This window comes from Anguilla rostrata, chromosome 18 (assembly GCF_018555375.3).
Source record: "Anguilla rostrata isolate EN2019 chromosome 18, ASM1855537v3, whole genome shotgun sequence".
Lineage (NCBI taxonomy): Eukaryota > Metazoa > Chordata > Actinopteri > Anguilliformes > Anguillidae > Anguilla > Anguilla rostrata.
Window position 1 is genome coordinate 8,057,820 of NC_057950.1, and position 20,533 is coordinate 8,078,352.

The 20,533-nt window shown below is 41.4% G+C and overlaps 1 protein-coding gene and 1 long non-coding RNA gene across 7 annotated transcripts in view; one reads left to right on the top strand and one right to left on the bottom strand.

Moving 5' to 3' along the window:
- LOC135245296 (echinoderm microtubule-associated protein-like 6) overlaps nt 1-12,175 on the bottom strand; it is a 123,267-nt gene extending 111,092 nt beyond the window's left edge. For 3 of the 6 annotated variants that reach the window (XM_064318268.1, XM_064318266.1, XM_064318267.1), the window contains exon 1: nt 10,847-12,158. In XM_064318268.1, the coding sequence (XP_064174338.1) occupies nt 10,847-11,043 (197 nt within the window). In that variant the 5' untranslated portion in view covers nt 11,044-12,158. Of the gene's footprint in view, nt 1-10,846 lie in introns of all 6 variants that reach the window. The other 3 variants (XM_064318269.1, XM_064318265.1, XR_010327190.1) reach the window with 2 other exon arrangements.
- The window catches only part of LOC135245303 (uncharacterized), a 34,488-nt gene extending 17,616 nt beyond the window's left edge, over nt 1-16,872 (top strand). The window contains exons 2-3 of the long non-coding RNA XR_010327191.1: nt 2,639-2,790; nt 14,821-16,872. This is a non-coding gene — a long non-coding RNA (uncharacterized LOC135245303). The remainder of the gene's footprint in view (nt 1-2,638; nt 2,791-14,820) is intronic.
- The last annotated feature ends 3,661 nt before the right edge of the window (nt 16,873-20,533 follow it).

Sequence of the window (20,533 nt, forward strand, 5' to 3'; positions counted from 1 at the left end):
TAAACCTCGCATTTCCATGTGACGTATGTCTTCAGCTTCCGCTTTTTCACTCCCTCAGAAGGTGAGCGCCGCATAAACACGTCTCTATTATCGGTGCAATAACAATGGGAGATACATGTACGGCTATACAATATGTCTTCGTGAATGTAATGTCATGGTAATATACTTCACAGCACGGTATTAGGAAAGGATATGTCGCAGTATCTGAAAGTGGCAATAATTTCCACATATATTGTGAATTATGAAAGCGTAGGTTCTGGCTGAGTAATTTGATTGGACAAGAGGCATTCCATGAGTGCTGATATACAGTAACATACAAACATATTACAAACGTATCATTGTACTGTAACATCACTCATCTTTGTTTACATTCAAATTGACGGAAAAAGAATGATTTTTTAAAAATGGAATCCCAAAGGAACCATATTTGTCGGCAGAGCCAAATAAAAAACATCATAATCTGTTCTCACATTCATTTGTTGATAAATATTTTATAAGGTAGTACTGTTGTATAAAAGCAATATCGCACTCGAGGGTGTGCTGTTACACTGTATATCAGCACAGCTGTGATTACCTATGACCGAATCACAGCCGTGCTGATGCACAGTCTAACAGCACTACCTCCTTGTGTGATATTGCTTAACCCTTTAAGGTGTGGCATCACAAATATGTGATTAGAATGTTGACAACTGAACATTCTAATGCTGATGTAACAATCACTACTGGTAATTGAGAGCAATGGAGATCTAGAACACTGACACACTGCTATGGTAAAGGGGAAGTCGGACTGCTGTGGGTTTCAAACTGTGGTTCTCGCCGGTTTGCAACCCACAGCAATAATAAGCGATACACTCAGCCCGCTATGCTAAAGAACTCCATACGGTGACATCACATTCTGGAAGTTCATGTGCTGACTCACCCACTTTAGATGTGAAAGAAATCAGCAGCAAAGGAAATCAGCTGCAAAGTGCAAATTTACTGGATAAAGGCTTGGACATTTGATAGAAATGAGGGGTTTGGCATTTGAGGGGGCTGACTCCAGCCCAGGGACACTCAAATCTGGCCCTCGCGGCCAGTAGTACTGCTGCTTCTATTTTCTGCCTGATAGTTAATAGATCGATTAATGCCACTGATTGGTCAGAGACTTAACTCGCCTGGTGCCCCAGCTTTAAATCAGTCCTGATTGGACGGGGAGAATGCGCATTCTCCTCGTGGGCCAGAATTGGGCATCCCTTCTCTAGCCCACTGGCTGTTAGATGGGTCCCCCCCCATGGCACGCTGGCATGCTCCCAGCAACAGAGTGCGCCCTCCAGCACTCTGACAATCACGGCAGGAGAAATGACTTAAAACATTTTTCCATTTTTAAATCACATTTCAAATATAATGCTGTAATGCTCATTTTCCATAAGACGCGCTGATTCCAATCAGTTTCCCGGAACAGACCGAGAACTCCATGCATTTAGCCTGAACTGTCTCCCTTTATTGAAAGAAAAAAAAAAGAAGAAAAAGAACTGCTGCTGTCATTACATCACAGCTAAATTATTACCTCTCATATCCAGAGGGACTTTTTCCTGATGGAGAGCATCATGAATATAAAGGTGCAGTCGGCACATCCATAACCAGTGTTCAAATGAGTATAAAGTACGGTAGCTCATCAAACCAGCAATTATGAATCACAAATGTCAGCTTATAAAAATCTTCCTTACACTACAATACTTTTCATTTTTTAGTAGTAAATCTTGAAAAATGATGGCAAAAAATGTAATTGCAGTAGAAGTGTTTTGCTCAGGGTGCTAACAGGCCTGTCTGTTTCATTAGCAGGAAGGTGAGTCGAAGATCAGCACTGATGCAAATAAGCACAGTCATTTTTTGAAAACCTTTTTTTTTTTGCTGTTGCTTTTAGAAATTGAATAGTACCTCTGCCTCTCTCAAAAACATTGAGTGGAAAAAGTTTGGCAAACAAGCTCTGCTTTACCGTATTAAAAAAACAAAACAAACGGCATCAGCAAAATCTCAGCATAAAAATCCAATTTGTTAATTGATGAACAGATGAGAGTGGAGTAGGATCAATATGCATTTAGCATATTCTCCTTTTTAACTCCCCGGGCCAGTGTGATAGTGTAACAGTGCATTGCTAGTTCTCTTTGGGTGGGTGGGAGAACCACACGCAGCTGTTTAAGACCGTGGGTTTGAGCTCCAGGACCCCTGCTTGCTTGCTTCGTCGCCTCCTGGTTAAGAGCTGTCTGAGGTTACTGGGAGGCCACGGTTAGCCCCGGAGCGCGACCGTGCTACGTTAGCATAAATAAGTACCTACTGCATCCGGCAAAGATCTCTTTTTTTTTTTTTAATGCTCCCACTGAAACCCGCTGCAAGCAGTAGCATTAACCCAACATGTGGTCGGGGAAGACTGATTACTTCATTAGCAGTTAATTGCTGGGGAATGAGGCCTCTCACTAACATTGGAAAAGACGTAGACTGGGTGGTGTCGGTAGTCAGAAGCCCAGCCCTTTTTACTGTGTGGTGTAACAAGCCGGGAAGTTCACAGGACCCTATCTAGATGTGTGGCTAAGGGTCTGTGCCAGGCTATGGGCATGGATGAATGAAGATGCATAAATGCCTGTGTGTCTGTACTCCACAGCCCTCATGTTAAATCACACCACTGGGCTGCAGAACCTCAAGGCCTCAAGGTGCAGCGCTGCCGTGCATGCTGGGTAACGGCATCCCTGCCTCGCCATTCACAGAGGACATGGCACAGCATCCTGGGGGTACCAGAGCAAATACCAGGGGCAAGTATGTATTTTAAACATGTTGACTTTCCATATGCCAGTAAAATCTGAGACAAAAATATGTGTTACTGCAATATGTCAAAATTTTGTTCAGATTAGTGACAATTGCATTATGTAGTTGGACAATAATGTTATTTAGATTTAAATATAATCTAGTGAGGAGTCCTCGACCCCCCTCCCCCGGTCCTGTTTGCCAGCCCCCACAGTTTCGTGAACGTGACCAGCAACCTCACCCCCCCCCCCCCCAGAACAGCAGGCCGCCAGTAACGCAGAGCACTCAACATCCCATAAACCCAACCGAACTCGTTACTATGACACTGAACCAATGCAAAGCAGAAAGTCCTCACATAGTGCTCATGCACAGCTCTGCTTGTTATGAACAAATATCCCAATGTGTGCAGTGCCAATAACCCCAGGCGCCTTATCAAAGCTGTTATGGCAATAAAATAAAGAGGCACAGGCATATGGCAGTATATGGCATTTCTGTAGGCCAGCACACTCCTAAATACAGTCCAGTGTGTGGAGATAAGAACATGCAGTTAAGCAAATAAATCATTTCTGCTTTGAGAAGGACTATGCTGAAACACTGGGTGCTGTGCTGGTTTGGTCTGTTATATGAATGATTTCTTAAACTATACGTTATTTTCTCTACGTACTGGACTCTGTTTATATGTGTGCATCCTCATTTTCTTTTTCTAACACTAAATCGTCCTTACAGAATTTGTGTATGCTGTGTGTGTTCGCCAAGGTCAAAGAACAGTGGTAGCAGTGGTAACTGGGATACTGGTGACTATGAAGATGATGGGTTTTGGGTTTGTTACACGCCCAGAAACTGCTGTTCTGGCTTCTGGGCTGATACCGGTCTCCAGCCAGATGTATAAGCCAAGAATTGGTGATTCCAGTCTGCAAAGACTACATCCTGTGTCCTGAAATCCAATACCCGTCCAATAATGTGCATAATGGTAATCACAGTTGTCTTTGTCTACCACTAAATCGAAAACACCTTTCTTTTTTTTCATCCTGGAATTCATCTGAAATATCAATCCTTCGGTTCCCGATTTGCTAACTGATCTCTTCTCATGCGGACTCTCTGTGGCAAGACCCTCTGAGACCACGCGTGGGTGGGTACAGCACGTATATCCTGAGTGAAACCGAAATGTTAATTTATCCCCCCCAAAAAAAAGAGCACAGCCCGTCTCGCCAGTGAAGGTTGGCTCAGTGCACATCGGCTCGGGGCTTTAGGGGGGATGAGCACATTGAGATTCACGGCCGATGGCGTGTTCATCCATTAATCACGTTCATTTTATGCGCCCGGATACTTTTTTTCTTTTCTTTTTTTAAGATGCACATCTTTCCTGCCGAGAGTCCCTTAATTCCTGAGGCAGGTGTTTTTTTTCTCTTCCTCGAATTGCTTTCCTGCAGCTGGATTATGTGCAATCATGAAAACTCTGAAGAGCAAAGGCACCTGAGGAATGTGTGAACGTTGCCAATGTAGCCACGCCTAGTAAAATCAGCCTTCCCTCTCTTTTTTTCTTTCTTTTTTTTACATCGCTGCCTGAGGGTCTTTCTCCCCCCCCCCCCTCTAAAATAAAATCATCGCAGTTGTGGTCAAAGAGAAACTGCTGCTTGTGTTTCCAAGCCAACCGGGTGCCGTACTCTTCAGCCAACCGCCACGCTGCTGGGCCGGATTAGCTCCAGGCTAACACGCCACAAACCACCTTCCATTTCGCTGCGACGTCCCGCTATGTGTCTAGTCATTTCCCTATGAAAGAGCACCATAAAAATTCGATCAGTTTCCCACAAATGGGAAAGGAAGCACACATTACAGCGAGAGGCAATAAAAGAGACACGGCAAGGCTTGGGCAGTAAAAGCTGACAGCCCGGTCGGGTCGATCGCACCGCGGACTGAGCCACGCTATCGGGCTAACCACCGCCATAATTGCACAGCGACTAACTGCAAACGTCTTATTGATGTAGCATGTCTCAGAGCTAACGTGCAACAAATGCAAGAAGTCAATGTGTAATTAACTGTCCACACAGTCCATGTAACAGACCTTTGTCGATATATATACAGTTCAGAAGTCGTTCGCACAAAAAGGCTCAATTCCAAGGGAAAATCTACCTTCTGGTCATCAATTTAATGGGAAGATATACATACGGAAAGAGGGGGGGGGCAGCTTTTAAAGAATGAAACATTTCTTCTATCTTCTCTCCTGAGGTAATCCCCAGCCCCCCCCCCACACCTACCCCCCACCTACCCCCAGCCACCCCAGTTAATCACCCCACTGTAATTGGCCTTAAATTTCATTTCTGTCTCAGCGACCATAGAGACACGGGCGGCTTATTAATCGACACTGGGCTCCAGCGAGATAGCCCCTCTCACAAATTATACATGGAAATCATCTGTCTACATGACAGCCACGATAAATGCCCACATGAGAATGGAGCCCAGAAATAAGGAAATAAATTGGCACAAATGTGGGTTTTTATTGCGCACTTCGCGAGAAAAGGAATTAATTGGGGGTGCGCTGCCTGGGTATGACACAAATAATCGTATCTAATAAGCTGTTATTCCTACACAAATTTCAGTGTCGTATAGACGTTATTATTTATAATATAGGACCATCTCTGTAAACGGGGACAAAAGCGTCTTTGTCAAAGGAACCGATGCATTTCTTCTGAGACCGAGAAGGTAGAGCTGCAGTGCTTTTCAAACAAAAGAATGGATGTTTGTGTGCAAGGTCACAGCAAATGCGTCTCTCTCCCGATCAATATACGCACAGCCACGCGTTGTCCAGAAACACAAGTGCAACTGTATCACCGCGCGGCATGCGACGAAAAGCCTCGGCCAGCGCGCCGAAACGGCCTGCTGTCAAAAATGCACCGCGGTTTAACCTCCTGCTGCGATCACCTGTCTGCAGCAGAGCCGGGCTCAGTTCAATCTCATTTCAGGAAATGGATTTGCTAATTTTTTCAATTAATCAATTCAATTTCAATTAATTACGCAAATTGAAACAGAACTGACCCCAACACTGGCCTGTGAATGATAAGACCCGATGCTTCTGCCAAGAAATGCACTGCAGGCTTTTGACATTTCAAAATCTCTTCCTTTCCAAGAAATAGTATCTGATTGGCAAGTAAGTTTACACTGGAAATACCACCTGATGAAAATAGAAAATGAAAATAGACCAGTAATTTTCAAGAGGGTTCAAAGTTATAATTAATACCAATGTGAAGTCTCGTTTAAGCATTTTTATTTCTCTGCAGTCTCAGGGAATTGCCTGTGATTCATTTTGAGTGATGTACGCAGATTAAATTGTTCCATATAATTCATTTATCCAGCTGGATATTTATGGAAGCAATTCAGATTTAGCACCTTGCCCTAGGGTACAAGGCCAGCTCCCCAGCTGGGAATTGAACCCACAGACTTTAAGTTACGAGCCCATTCCCCTAACCATTCATTGTGCATTATATTATAGTAAAATCACTGACCAGATACCGTTTTCTGCAGCAACTTACTGAAGCAGAGAATCAGGTGCCCAGAAGTAAGAGAACAGAGAGGTCTGGTTGACGTGTAGGGTCTAGCAAGGTTTTGAATTTGATGTGAGCTGATATAGGCAGCCAGTGGAGTGACATGAGAAGGGACATGACATGGTTGAGCCAGAGGAGGTGCAAAGACCTGGTGGAAGAGACAGGAAGGCCAGGAAAAAGGGAAACTACTAATTGGGACATTCATCTGGACTAACAGCTCGGGTGAAGGTGGTGAGAAAGGCGGTAGATTTTTTGGAATGTTGAACAGGTAGAATCTACCTGCCATGATGATGTTCTTAGAGATGAGAACAAGAGAAGACCGAACAGGGACTGAACCCTGGGGAACAGGAGTCCAGTTATGCAGGAGTGATTACTGTGGTAGGGTGAAAACAACATTCATGTCCATTGTAGAGTCCCATACACTTTTAAAGTGCCCATCATGGAGGATGATGATGCTGACCCTGAGTGACACAAGCTTGATTGAAGACTGCATGGAACACATTTAGTGGAGAGAGATGAGTTCACCAGGGAGGAGATGACTGGGAGGATGTCTGTGTGTGATGGACTGAAGAGGCATGTGTGAATGGGATCTACGGAGTAGGCAGTTAGATGGTATGATAGCAGTAGTTGAGAGGTTAACATCTGAAAGAGGAGAAAAGGCACAGAGAGAGAGTAGAGTTAACGAGTGCAGTAAGGGGATGAGTTGTCTGGGGAGAAGATAAATTGATGGGTTTGAGACACTCCACTGTCAGCATCCTTCCCATTAAAGAAAGTGGAGAATCATCTGTAGAGAGGGGTGAAGGAAGTGGAGGAGGGGCAGGTTTGAGAAGTGAGGAGAATGTGGAGTACAGTTTTTTGTGGGATGAGAGGATCTCATCTCTAGCCGGCTAAAAGTTAGCCTTAGCGGCTAAGACAGAAGACAAAAATGCAGAGAGGAGAGATTAGTAACTGGACAGGTCAGCAGGGTCCCTGTATTTGCGCCATTTTCTCTCTGTTGCCCCGAATGAGGTCATGTGGGTGCGGAGGGTGGCAGATAGTCTTGGGCGAGGAGAGGACAACCTTGCAGACCTGGTGACAAGGGGACAGAGAGAATCGAGTGTTGAAGAGAGAGAGAGAGGAGTGCGGACGCTGCAGTGTCAGTAGATAACGGGAAGAGATTCAAGAGATAGGGAGGACGTAGTGACGCCAGAGAAGAGGGTGAACGGAGAGGGGTTGCAGAGATTGCCGTGTATGGTGGCAGCAGGAGTGAGTAGAAAGAGGGAGGGGTTGAGATGGAAAAAAAAAAGGCAAAAAGACAGAAGATGATGATCATGGAGCTGAACCGGGATGAGCGTCAAATTGGGCAGGGCAGCAGTTTCTCAGTATTATTATGGCCGGCCGGTGCCCTGCTCTGTGTGTGACTGCAGAAAGGTGAGGTTAATGAACTGAAGTAGAAGGAGGGAGCCATCTGACTGAAAATGTTGAAGTCTGCCAGCACAATCAACTGAGTTCCGTCCTCTGGAAACAAGCTGAGCCGGATTTCCAGCTCATCACAAAGGTTATGCTAGGAGGCCTGGTGGATGGTGGAGAACTACAACAAACAAACAGTCTGATCAGTCTGATGGGGATAGTAACAGTCACAGCATGGCATTAAAATGAAGAGCTGGAGGGTGAGAGGGAGAGAACAGAAACTGAAAAAGCAGACTAGCTCTAACTCCCTTGCCAGACGGCCAGGGAGTGTGGGAGAAGGAGAAGGCTAAGGAGAGGACTGCCAGGGTTGCCGTGTTGTCTTGGGTGATCCATGATTCACTGAAGGAAGGAAACTGGATGGGGAAGGGGGGGGAGGAGAGGGACCATGGAGGCGTAGGCTGAGATAAAGTCAGCCTTTTAGCCAAATGGCAGTTCCATGGGCCCCCTGCACCCAAAAAGCTAGGGGGGGGGGCGGCAGTGGTGGGTAGAAGAAGTTGGAGAGGGTTGTGTGCAGTGTGGAGTAGGTGGGTGTGTCTCCTGAGGGAACTGCAGATCAGGATAGGAGGGAAGCTGGGGCTGCCCAACCCTGTGGCTCATTCAACAGCAAGGGATCTCCTTGAGCTGCTAATTATTAGAATCGGGTGAGCCAAAATTAGGGTTGGAGTAAAAACCTACAGGATGGTAGATCTCCTGGAACAGGGCTGGGCAGCCCGCTTCTAAGCAACATGCCTTTTTGTGCTCCTTCGATGGACTTGTGCAGACAGACTCCCTTTGTCATAGTCCAACTGAGTCTTCACACAGCTGAGTCTTTGCACAGCGAATCTGCCACTGGTCCTGTGGTACTGCTATCTGTTTAAATTCCGGCTCTTAATTACTAATTAACTAGCGCCTCAGCTGAAACGCCTAACCGCAATTGAGTGCACCAAGCCATGCCACTTATCACTCCACAAAAGCAGCTCAAACAAACACTGATTAACTCTACCACTGCTTAAAAAAGATGCTTCAAACAACACAAAAATAATTTACATCAAGGTCAATAAAATACTGACACCAATTTTTAAAAAAATAATAAAAACAGATATTTGGCTCCTTCACTGGTGACAAACGAAGCTCACACACACCTAGTGACACATTGTTTGAATTAGACTAACCTTTAGCTAAGCTGCCTGAACCGAAGCACAGTAAGCACTGCTCTGCTGCCCTGTCTGTTTAGTGTGTAGAGTGCTGGCCCTTAAACGGAACACTGAACACGTCCCCCAGCTCAATGCGTGGTGGACAGTCACCTTAACCTGCCAAAATGTTTCATGAAATAGACCATTTTAATTAGCCAGCCATTTACCACGCATTCAGACTTAATTACACAGTCATTGTCAGTAATGGCTTTCTAAATGTACAGTAGCTATTTACTGTCTTTATAGGAGTGCATCTCACAACTGCACTCAGCGTTACTGTGGGTGGGTTGGGTGGGAGGGTGGGGGGGGGCTCAAACAAAAGAGCTGCCGTGTTTTCCTGAACATACGCAGAGGTGGTGTTTGTGTTTGAGGCCGTAACCCAGGCCACCGGTCACAGGTTGGTTTGCATCCAGGGTACCATGGTAAAAAGCTTCCAGTACACTTCACTGCCAAAAAGGGACACAAAGACCAGACAGGCAAGCTGCTCGCACTCCACAGATGATGCAGGGACACTTGAAAATTGCCCCTGACTGATGAAAGAGCTTCTATAACTACAGTTGCTATGGGAAGACTTGCTATACATACCAGTTCTTGTATATTAATTATTGACAGCACCACCATAAAATGTTATAGTAAATGTATTAATTCAGAGTTTAAACGAGTCCATGTGGTATCAAGTGTACTCAGAGTTAACACTGAACATTCTACTGTCAAGTATGAATTAAAATGAATAGCAAGACCACACTAAATGTATAGGCGTGTACAAACAACATTGATATTTTAACATAGATACATTGGTACTTAAAAATTAAGAAAAGTCTATGTTGAAAACTTTGTACATGCCCATACATTTTGTGTATACCAAGATTTCAACGTAACTACACTAGAACTTAAAAATAAAGACATAACTGAAGACCGGGACAAAATATTTGAATTGTGAGCAGAGCTGTGGCTCGGAACTGACAAAAGACTAAGAATTGTGATGAAGTGACGTTGCTAAACGAGGGGACAGTGATTTTTGTAGGAGATTCTTTTGTTTGGCTTTGACTGCGATTGTATGGGCATGATTTTCAGCTGCTGTCAGCACAAAAAAAATCTTTACTTCAAAGATCCAGTTTTCAGTTTCAAACAGGACGTTAATGCCTCTATTCTGCACTATCATGAAATAACCTTTTTTTCTGTCAAAGACAAAACATTTATCCCTAGTCTGCAAATCACTAAAAATAACTGCAATTCTGCATCAGGCACACCTTTGAAACTCCAAATTTACAAGGCAGTGATTTAAATTGAGCACAACAGCATTTCAATTGTCAACTCATCATTGCTGACACACAGAATGCATGCCATAGGTGGGTCTTGTTCTGTAATATAATTTCTATTTATACTGTGAATAAAACAAGGTGAACTCTGACCTTACTGGGGATGGGCAATGTAAGTCCTCATGATTTATGAGATGTACTATAACGCTTGCATGTGTAATATTATTCATTTGTTATGTAATTTGTTTATCTAAATACATAAATGTAGAACCATTTATGACGCACGACGTCTAAGTAAATTAATTTACTTTGTAATTTAATTGTATTACCTATACTCCATGACCGTTTTGCCTTCAGTAGGCCGAATTCTTAAGCGAATAAGACATTCATCCGTTTGCATCACTGTAAACCCGGGTGATGCAAGTCACCAATGTCTGCAGGGACCTTCCAAAATTTGAAATGAGACCCGGTATTTTAACCCCACTTCGAGCCTCGCCCATAAATCTCGCGCGGGACTAATTCACGCGGTGAATCAGTTCGCGCACCACGACATGAAAACAGCGGCAATAGAATGCATATTCACAGAATGTAGAAACGCCCATACAAACGCCATCGGAGAGGAATAAGAGCTACAGTGCCTCGGACTTACCTGATAATGTCATCGTTGTGTCCCAGATAGAACTTCTGAGTGTGCTCTCTTGTATTGTAAACCACGCCGACCCCAGCCACAAAGTACACGACCTCTTTGCCAGCGGTGTAGTACAAGTTGTTGCGGCACTGATGCCCCCTGTAACCGTAAATCCACTCCAATCTCAGTTGGCAACGAGGAGCAGTTCTGTCCGCCATGATATTTGACAATTTTTCAAATTTATAAGTATTTCAACTTCAAGGATATTCTATCCTGAAATCAACCATAAGTAGATGTAAGTTATATTGACATAACTCAAAATGAATGAAAGCTCAGAAATATAGCCAAATTCCTTCGAACACAAATCGCCTAGGATCACCTAATTGCGAACAGTCATGTTGGTACTATCAGTAGCCTAAAGTTAAATATATATTTAAAAATATATATCGCCTATATCATAATACCGAGCGTGTTTTGTTAAAATTGATACTACACCGATAAAAGCCATTCAACATTTTCTTCTGCATTTATTGATAAACTACATACATTCAGACCTTCTCTGATTTAACTTTTTTTCCTTCATTAAGATCTGCAAAATATTTATACAACAGAAAAAACGTCCCCCCATAAAACCAAGTGTTTTAAAAAGCATATTTAATGCTGTTTATCTCCATATAGCCTGACCGATTCGTTATAAAATAAAAAGGCAGAATAAAACAAACAGTAAATGAGCACAACAAACAGAGGACAGGGCTACAGCAAAAATATAATCCGCACGCTAATCCCTTGCCCCATCATCAGCCATAATTACTACCGTGTTCGTGTACTTCCCAGATACGAACTAGCCGCAAAATATTTCGGATCTAGTAATCGCGTACGAAATAGGCCGAACCCAGTGTCGGACTACCATTCATAAATCTGAACGCAGTACATCCCTTAGTGACACAGACGATTTTCAGTTGAGGATTTCCAAAGCGAAACAAAATGACACAGTGCAGCCTGCCTTGACAACTACAACTGTCTGGCCGCTGCTTGTGTCCCTCCCAACGAAGACGCCCCAAAATGCAAATTTTCTGCTAACTTCGTAGCAATGGCAAATAATTAAACAGCTTCCAACCACAGTCTCCCTGAACACGTCCCCGCTCCTTAATCCGCATCTCAAATCGATGGCAAACACCAGGAAGATTCCGGGCTGTGAATCATCATAGTGCGCAGAATAATAACAGCCGGTCCCGTTGCAGAAAAAGAAAACAACAAAAACAGAAGGAAAAAAACCCTATTCAGAATCGTTATTCTGTGAACCACATCGGGCAAGAAACTTGACGCATGGGGGCAGAACTCAATGATATTTCTGGTTGGTGTCTTTACGTAATATTTTCGAGAATAGGAGCTCTGGTTTCTAGGCGATAGCAGTACTTGGTTACCACGACGCCTCGAAGGCCGCCCCTGCCGTTGATACTATACATAGAACGGCTGGCTGCACAGGCTCATGGAGATTGAAGTTTGCCTTATTTTCTAGAATACTTAATCCGATTGTACAAAGAACTACAACTACCAGGAACCCAAGCTTCCGCCTTGTCCAAGGTCCTTAATTCAGGAAGGCGAATATGCAACCAGACAGGCGTTTGGTGGTTATAATAATATGTCTATGTTAGAAATGTACAGGAAGGACGGTAGTGTATACGATGAGAACGATTTATAACGTACTCAATAGAAGGTGATGTTCCTGTTTTCAAAATTGATTTTTTGTCATGTTCTTTTTTTTTAACCGGAAAAGTGTGTGCATGCATCGTAGCCCACTGTACTGCCGACCAAGAAATACAATTTTTCATTAGTGTGTATACCTTCGTTTATTGTATGCAACATCATAGTAGAGGGGAGAAAAACCATTGTCAGTGTTGCTGCTGAATAACGCGTACAAAGAAAACGAAAAGGTACAATTTTATCTGTACAATTACCCTTGCAACAAGGGCAACAGACGTGAAGAGAACTGAGCTTTAGCTGGTATATGGTGTTTCCTTACATAACCTTACCATTATATTTTTTACTAAGTTGTCTTGATTGCTTTAGCCAAGACCTGTATATCAATGGTAGATATGTATGTATACTTTTTCCTCTGCCAGTATGAAAGCAATGATCTCTACTAAATGGGCTATGAGTAGTAGCCGTATAACTACAGTTGGTTCAGTTGATCAGTGTAAATAATAAATATACTATAGTAAAATATATTGCACGATCGTGTACGCACACACACGCACACAAGTGATTGAAAGTACATTTATTCAGTAAGAATGTTTCATAATCCATTTAAAACACAAAGATGTACAGATTAAAACAGGAATAGGGTAAAGTGATTAAGGTTAACTAACCACTGTCCTACAATTGACATTCATCTTTTGGAGGTTTTCATTTTAAATTAGTGTTACCTGTATTTGGTGATTGTGCTCTTCAGAATCCGAACAGAATGTGAATATGAAAATTTTATGCCAACTTCTGATCCCTTTGTTAAAACTCTTAACTCTCCCTGGTTATGACTTCCACCAGTTTTCTCTAATATGAACGCTAAAATTTCTTAAATTATTTTGAAGCTTGTAACTGAACTTTAGGGTCCAAACTGAATTTATATTGGCCTCGGAGCCACTTGGTGACTAATGGGCCCAGTCAGTAATACATGCTTGCTCCTAAACAAAAATATATATGGTTACAAAAGTGAAAGAATTTGGATCATCCAAAATCAAAGACTAGTTATTGCTCTAACCCTTTCCCAAGCTCCTATACGCAACCACAAACTGAACCTCAACCCTAACACATATTGTTTTCCAAATCCTAACCCTGGCCAAAACCCTAATTTGAAGCCAAAAAACTAATGTCAATTAAAATTAATGGATGAAATGGAAATGTCAGCAATTCAATAACAGAAATACACAGAAATGTGTTTATATTTTGAAATTGTATAACCCTAATATTGCCACAACCCTAACACTGTCTGTTTTCCTAAGCCTAATCTTAACCATCACGCTAACCCTAACCAAACCCTAATTTGAACCTATAAGCCTCATTCTAACCTTAGGTGTAATCTTGTTTTTGAAGTCACATGTTTTGTAAACTATACTATTGTGTCCAGAAATGTCTAAGTATGTTAGTTTTTATTCAGATGGATGGAAAATTGTGTTTATTCCAGAACAACTGTGAAATGCATGAATGAAAATGTATTTTAGACATTAATGGTGTTACACTGAAACATGTTACTTATGAATAATCCCTAAATATTTATATATTTCCATTTATTTCATTCTGGTTGCTGAATAAACCAGATTTCTAATCCTTCTGGACGAAATATTTAGAATTTATTTGCTTTTTTCCAGTTGATTTGGATATAAGACTATAGTCTTATATATTTTGCTGTTTTACCATTGAAAAATAATATTCATCCTGAATGTCTGAAAATGCATTTGCATTCATTTATTTTACTGTGATTGTTGAATATGCATGATTTCCCATTCATCTGAAAGTAAAAATTTGAATTTTTATTTATTCAATTTTGAATTTTTGCATTTTTTCCATCTGTGTGTATATAGGCCTACATATTTGTGGACATAGGCTTATGAACTTTGCCATTTTCCACAAAATCACATAATTTGTGTCATAATTTTCTTCAAAGACATTTTTATTAATTTATTTCAATATGTTTGAAACTTAAAAAATATTTCCTATCCACCTGTAACAAAAAATGGGATTTTATTTTGTTTGGGCATTTTTTCCAGTCTTTGAACATAAGACAATAGCCTTATGTGTTTTTGAATTTTCACCATAATCATATTTTTTCCTCATAAATTTCATAAAATAGATTTCTGCTCATTAATTTCACAAAGGTTGATGCTTAAACATGGTTTCCTATCCACCTGTAACAAAAAATGGCATTTTAAATTGTATTGCATTTATTTTTCCAGTTTTTGGACTATAGTCTTATGTAAAGTCTTCTCTCTGCCTTACAGATCAACAAGAGAATATCTACCTGTGTGGCTGATATCTGAACATGGGTGACCAGGCATCACCTTAAGCTCAGCCTCAACAAGACCGAGCTGCTGCTCATCCCGTACAAGACCCCCCCTGCTACGGGAGCCCTCAATCGCTGTCGATGGCACCACAGTGACTGCCTCTCGCTCTGCAGAAAGCCTGGGGGGGGTGGTCCTGGATGACAAAACCGGACCTCAAGGAGCACATCACCTACACTGCAGCCAACAGGACAGCCCCCCCCCCCCACGTACGGGACATCGGGACATGATTCAATCCCGCACGCCGGCTCGACCACTCCGCTCTGCTGCAGCAGGGCGGCTCACTCTCTCCCTGCCTTCCGGGTGAATGGTTCTCGCACGTCCTCCACTACGGAGCTTCTCCCCCCTAGCTCCCCAGCGGTGGAACAGACTCCCTGTCCCTCTGAGAACCACTCCGTCGTTGCTCATCTTTCACTGTGGTCCAAAGACGCATCTCATCAGACTATACCTGGACTAACTATCACTGCTGTGCAGGGCACTCCCAATCTAGAATCACATTTATCACTTGTATCCTTCTATATTGTTCTTGTAGGACTTTTGTGTTACACTTGTACCTTCATCCAGCACTTATGTTGCACTTGTATGGTTATCTCGATGTTATAGCTTGTTGACGTGCCTCCTAGTTTGACTTACCAAAACTTTCTGACATAGACGACACTTACTGCTTGAACTGGACTTAATGTGTTCATGGCTATGAATAACTTACCAAATGAGCATTGTAACTTATCGGACGTGTGTTTTGTAATTGTTCCAATTGTCTTCAGTATTCAGTTATGGTATGTTGCTTTTGATAAGTGTCTGACAAATGGAGGTAATGTAAAGGAATGTACTTTACAATTTTCCCATGAATGATATTTTTCATCATGAATTTCATGAAATTAATTTCTGCGCAATTATTTCACCATGGTAGATAGATAAATAATATTTCCTATCCACCTATATCATTAAATTGTATTTTGAAATACTTTGCATTTTTTCCTGTCTTTGGACATAAGACTATAGGCTTATATATTTTCCAGTTTTCCCATGAATCATATTTTTCATCATAAATTTCATAAAATTAATTTCTACTCATTTATTTCACCATGGTAGATACATAAATGTTATTTCCTATCCACCTAAAACATTAAAGTGTATTTTGAAATATTTTGCATTTTTTCCTGTCTTTGGACATAAGACTATAGGCTTATATATTTTCCAGTTTTTCCATGAATCATATTTTTCATCATAAATTTCATAAAATTAATTTCTACTCATTTATTTCACCATAGAAAATACATAAATAATATTTCCTATCCACCTATATCATTAAATTGTATTTTGAAATATTTTGCATTTTTTCCTGTCTTTGGACATAAGACTATAGGCTTATATATTTTCCAGTTTTCCCATGAATCATATTTTTCATCATAAATTTCTAAAAAATCATTTCTACTCATATATTTCACCATAGAAAATACATAAATAATATTTCCTATCCACCTATATCATTAAATTGTATTTTGAAATATTTTGCATTTTTTCCTGTCTTTTTACATAAGGCTATAGGCTTATATATTTTCCAGTTTTCCCATGAATCATATTTTTCATCATAAATTTCTAAAAAATCATTTCTACTCATATATTTCACCATAGAAAATACATAAATAATATTTCCTATCCACCTATATCATTAAATTGTATTTTGAAATATTTTGCATTTTTTCCTGTCTTTGGACATAAGACTATAGGCTTATATATTTTCCAGTTTTTCCATGAATCATATTTTTCATCATAAATTTCTAAAAAATCATTTCTACTCATTTATTTCACCATGGTAGATACATAAATGTTATTTCCTATCCACCTAAAACATTAAAGTGTATTTTGAAATATTTTGCATTTTTTCCTGTCTTTGGACATAAGACTATAGGCTTATATATTTTCCAGTTTTTCCATGAATCATATTTTTCATCATAAATTTCTAAAAAATCATTTCTACTCATTTATTTCACCATGAAATACATAAATATTATTTCCTATCCACCTATACATTAATTGTATTTTGAAATATTTTGCATTTTTTCCTGTCTTTGGACATAAGACTATAGGCTTATATATTTTCCAGTTTTCCCATGAATCATATTTTTCATCATAAATTTCTAAAAAATCATTTCTACTCATATATTTCACCATAGAAAATACATAAATAATATTTCCTATCCACCTATATCATTAAATTGTATTTTTAAATATTTTGCATTTTTTCCTGTCTTTGGACATAAGGCTATAGGCTTATATATTTTCCAGTTTTCCCATGAATCATATTTTTCATCATAAATTTCATAAAATTAATTTCTACTCATTTATTTCACCATGGTAGATACATAAATATTATTTCCTATCCACCTATAACATTAAAGTGTATTTTGAAATATTTTGCATTTTTTTTTGTCTTTGGACATAAGACTTTTTTTTCTTACCTTAGACCACGTACGCATAACATGGATTAACAGATTATTCATGAGTTGATGCAAACTTTTTCAGTTACGTATTTAATCAGCCTAATCTTTTCTTTTACCCAACACATTTGAAGTCATGAGCTGCAGCTACAGACCCTGCAGTATATGCATCCTGATATTCTGCATGCATCCCTCCCTTCTACTCTAAATGAGTGATGTATTAGTCTGCTAGACAACCAAGCAAAAAACAGCTTCTCTGGAATTTAGTATGGTAATATTTGTCACAAGAAACACTTGTGAATTAAATAGAAATTGTTTGCGAATTTGACCATGATGAAGTTCAATAAAAACAAAATGGGAGTACATTTGGCACACAATAATGCCAATTATTGTGACAGACTGGACAATCAGTTAATATTCCAAAAATATTGTCAAAACAACTGACGAATTTCCACTTTACACAAAACCAAATAAAATGCTGAGCACCTGCAGCTAACTGCTTAGCTAAAGGTTACACAAAATAAACATGAATAGCAGGTGTTTTCATCACACAGGTGTAGCTCCTGAGTTACTCTACCAATCAACATCCCAGCATGCTCTGAGTTGTGTATAAAAAATGCTGGGCGGGCCCAACCATCCATTATTTTGACTGCCATCTCATGTTCCAGAGGTCGGATGAACCTCACAGTCTGGTGTCCAATGGCGATTGTGCCAGTACAGACTGTGGTCAGTAACCCCCCACTATTGACGCAGGTATCGCCCAGAGAGAGAGGGAATCGGCCGTGCAGGATGCGATTGCGATTGGGTGTCCGCGGTCCACCAGTTGGGCTGCACACATTAAGTGTCTTTGTGAGCCCTACCAGGCTGAGAACAGACGCTGGCCTGCGCTGTCCAGAACCCACAGCAGGGGGCTGCAACGATCGCCGCAGCGTGGAACAAGGGAGTCGTAATTACTGGTGATGAGCAGCTTTGAGCACATCGGTACGCGAGGATGCACCACAATCAGAATTTCTCATCAGAATCATCAGAGAGAATGAAGCTGAAATGAACAGCAATTTGCTCATTCTATCCCCATTAGAGGGCTGTGCTCCCCAGACCCTCGTTCCGCCTGTTTTTGATGTCTGCAGCTCCAGTAATTGGCCACCTGTGTGAGACCAGAGTTTGGGGTGAGGGGGGAGGGGAGGGAAACTGGCTGTTGTGGTGAGTCCAGCTGAGATGGCAGTTCTCTTTCTCTACTTCCTGAAATGCCACCCACTGAGGGCTCAGGGGCTGCAGGGCCTGGAGATAAACCGTACCCATATGGGTCAGATTAGCAGCTCCTACGAATTATCAATACTGGCTCCCTATCCCTATCCCTATCCCTAACCACAACCCTAACCACAACCCTACCCCCCCCATATGTAATAATCCAAGAGTGGGTTATTACATACAGCCCTTTCATCACCCCCCCCCCCAGGCAAACACGCTCAGTGAATTTCGAGCAGCGGAGTCTTGGAGCTGCTCCCGGAGGCTCGGTTTGGCAGTGCACGCGCTCCCCCTTCTGACGAACGTGCCGCAGTTCACGTCTTTCTCTCAAGGTTCCGCTGGCGGGAAACGAGGGGCAAAATGAGGCCTCAGCGACTCAAAGGTACAGTAAGGCGCCTTTTCAGAGTGCTCTGCATATGCGCCAGAGGGTGGGTGGGTAGTCTGCGCTCAACTGAATCAACAGCAGAGAAAAAGAGGTTTAAATATATATATTTTACTTTAAAAATATGTAGCAGGACTAAGGCGGATGATAATGCGTGGCAATGTGAATTAATGACCAAGTCTGCCACAGTGTCATTTCCACAGATTCCGCAGACTAGAAACAGATCCTAACCTCTTCTCTTTTTCCACTCATTATTTCAATGAAAGCTACTCCCCTAACTTTTACTTATTTTATGACAGCCAGGAGTAGCACTAAAATCAGCAGAATTCCTCAGCTTGTGTCCCTCATGATCTCCGTCCCAACCTTGACAGCCTGAGAAAAGGTCATTTGAAGAAAAAAAAAAACCGAAACCAATAAACACATTAAAGCTGTGAGCCCTGAAGTACACACAAAAGCCTCATCCGTGCGTGTTTGTATTCGCACATCAAACGAGGGGGTGGGGGGTAGGGGAGATCATTACCTTAGTTTCCCAGCCGCATGGTGCCCTGTCATAGGGCTGGGGCAAATACATCATGGGATGTATAATTCATTGGCTGTCCTTCCGGTCTCTTTTCAAACCTGGGGCTGCAGCCTTGATGCTTCTCAGAAGTAAATGAAGACCCGACAGCAGGGTGTCCTTAATGCCCTAAATAATCCATCATATGGAGACAGAGGCAAATAGGGCCATTTATAGTCATTATTAATGCAACTGTGTTCCCCTCACGATAAAACAACTCCACTCCATGACCGGAGTACAGTGCCCACTAGTTCCTACTGGTGTTAACACCAACAACAAAAACAATAATACCCAATAATTCTTATTTAATATTTTGCATTTCAATTTTAATAATTAAAAATTTAACATTGATTTTTCTGCATATGGTTTTATTTTCGACTGCACTGCTACCATTTAGCCACAAGACGGCAGCCTTCTGTAACTTCATTTCTAGAGGTAAGTGTGTTTACGCTGTCAAAACGATGGTAAATGCTGTGACATAAAAGTTGTGCTGCTAATTTTAACATTAAATTTAATATCAATTTTACTTTCTTTTAAAATGAGGCCTTAAATTAAGCGTTAAAAGTGCAGGAAAACTGACAGACTCCGTGGCCTTTCAGAATTTAACTCTGAAATCCTTGATTGATTACAGTTGCATAATTTTCCCCCTACAAAAAAACAAAAACAAAAAACCACCACCTACAGGTGCCTGCAGGTTATGGGGAATCAAAGTGATGGGTGTGCCTCTCATCCGATTGACGTCAGCTCTCCTGTAGTATGCTGTGGCTTGGAGACCACAGTAAAATGTTTCACACAGGGGACACAAGATCCTTCATTCATGAGCTAAAACGTGAATAAACACGTTCTGGCGATTTAAACAATTAACAGCAGAAGCTGGCATGAAATCCAGGAGCAGATGCCCACCCGATTAGTCGGGTGAACCACACGCGACTCTGCTGCAGTGCCCAATAAGAACGTTCCATGTGTACGGCAATTTCAAATGTGCGAAAGATGGAGAAAACGTTAAAGAAAGACATACACTCACTGGAG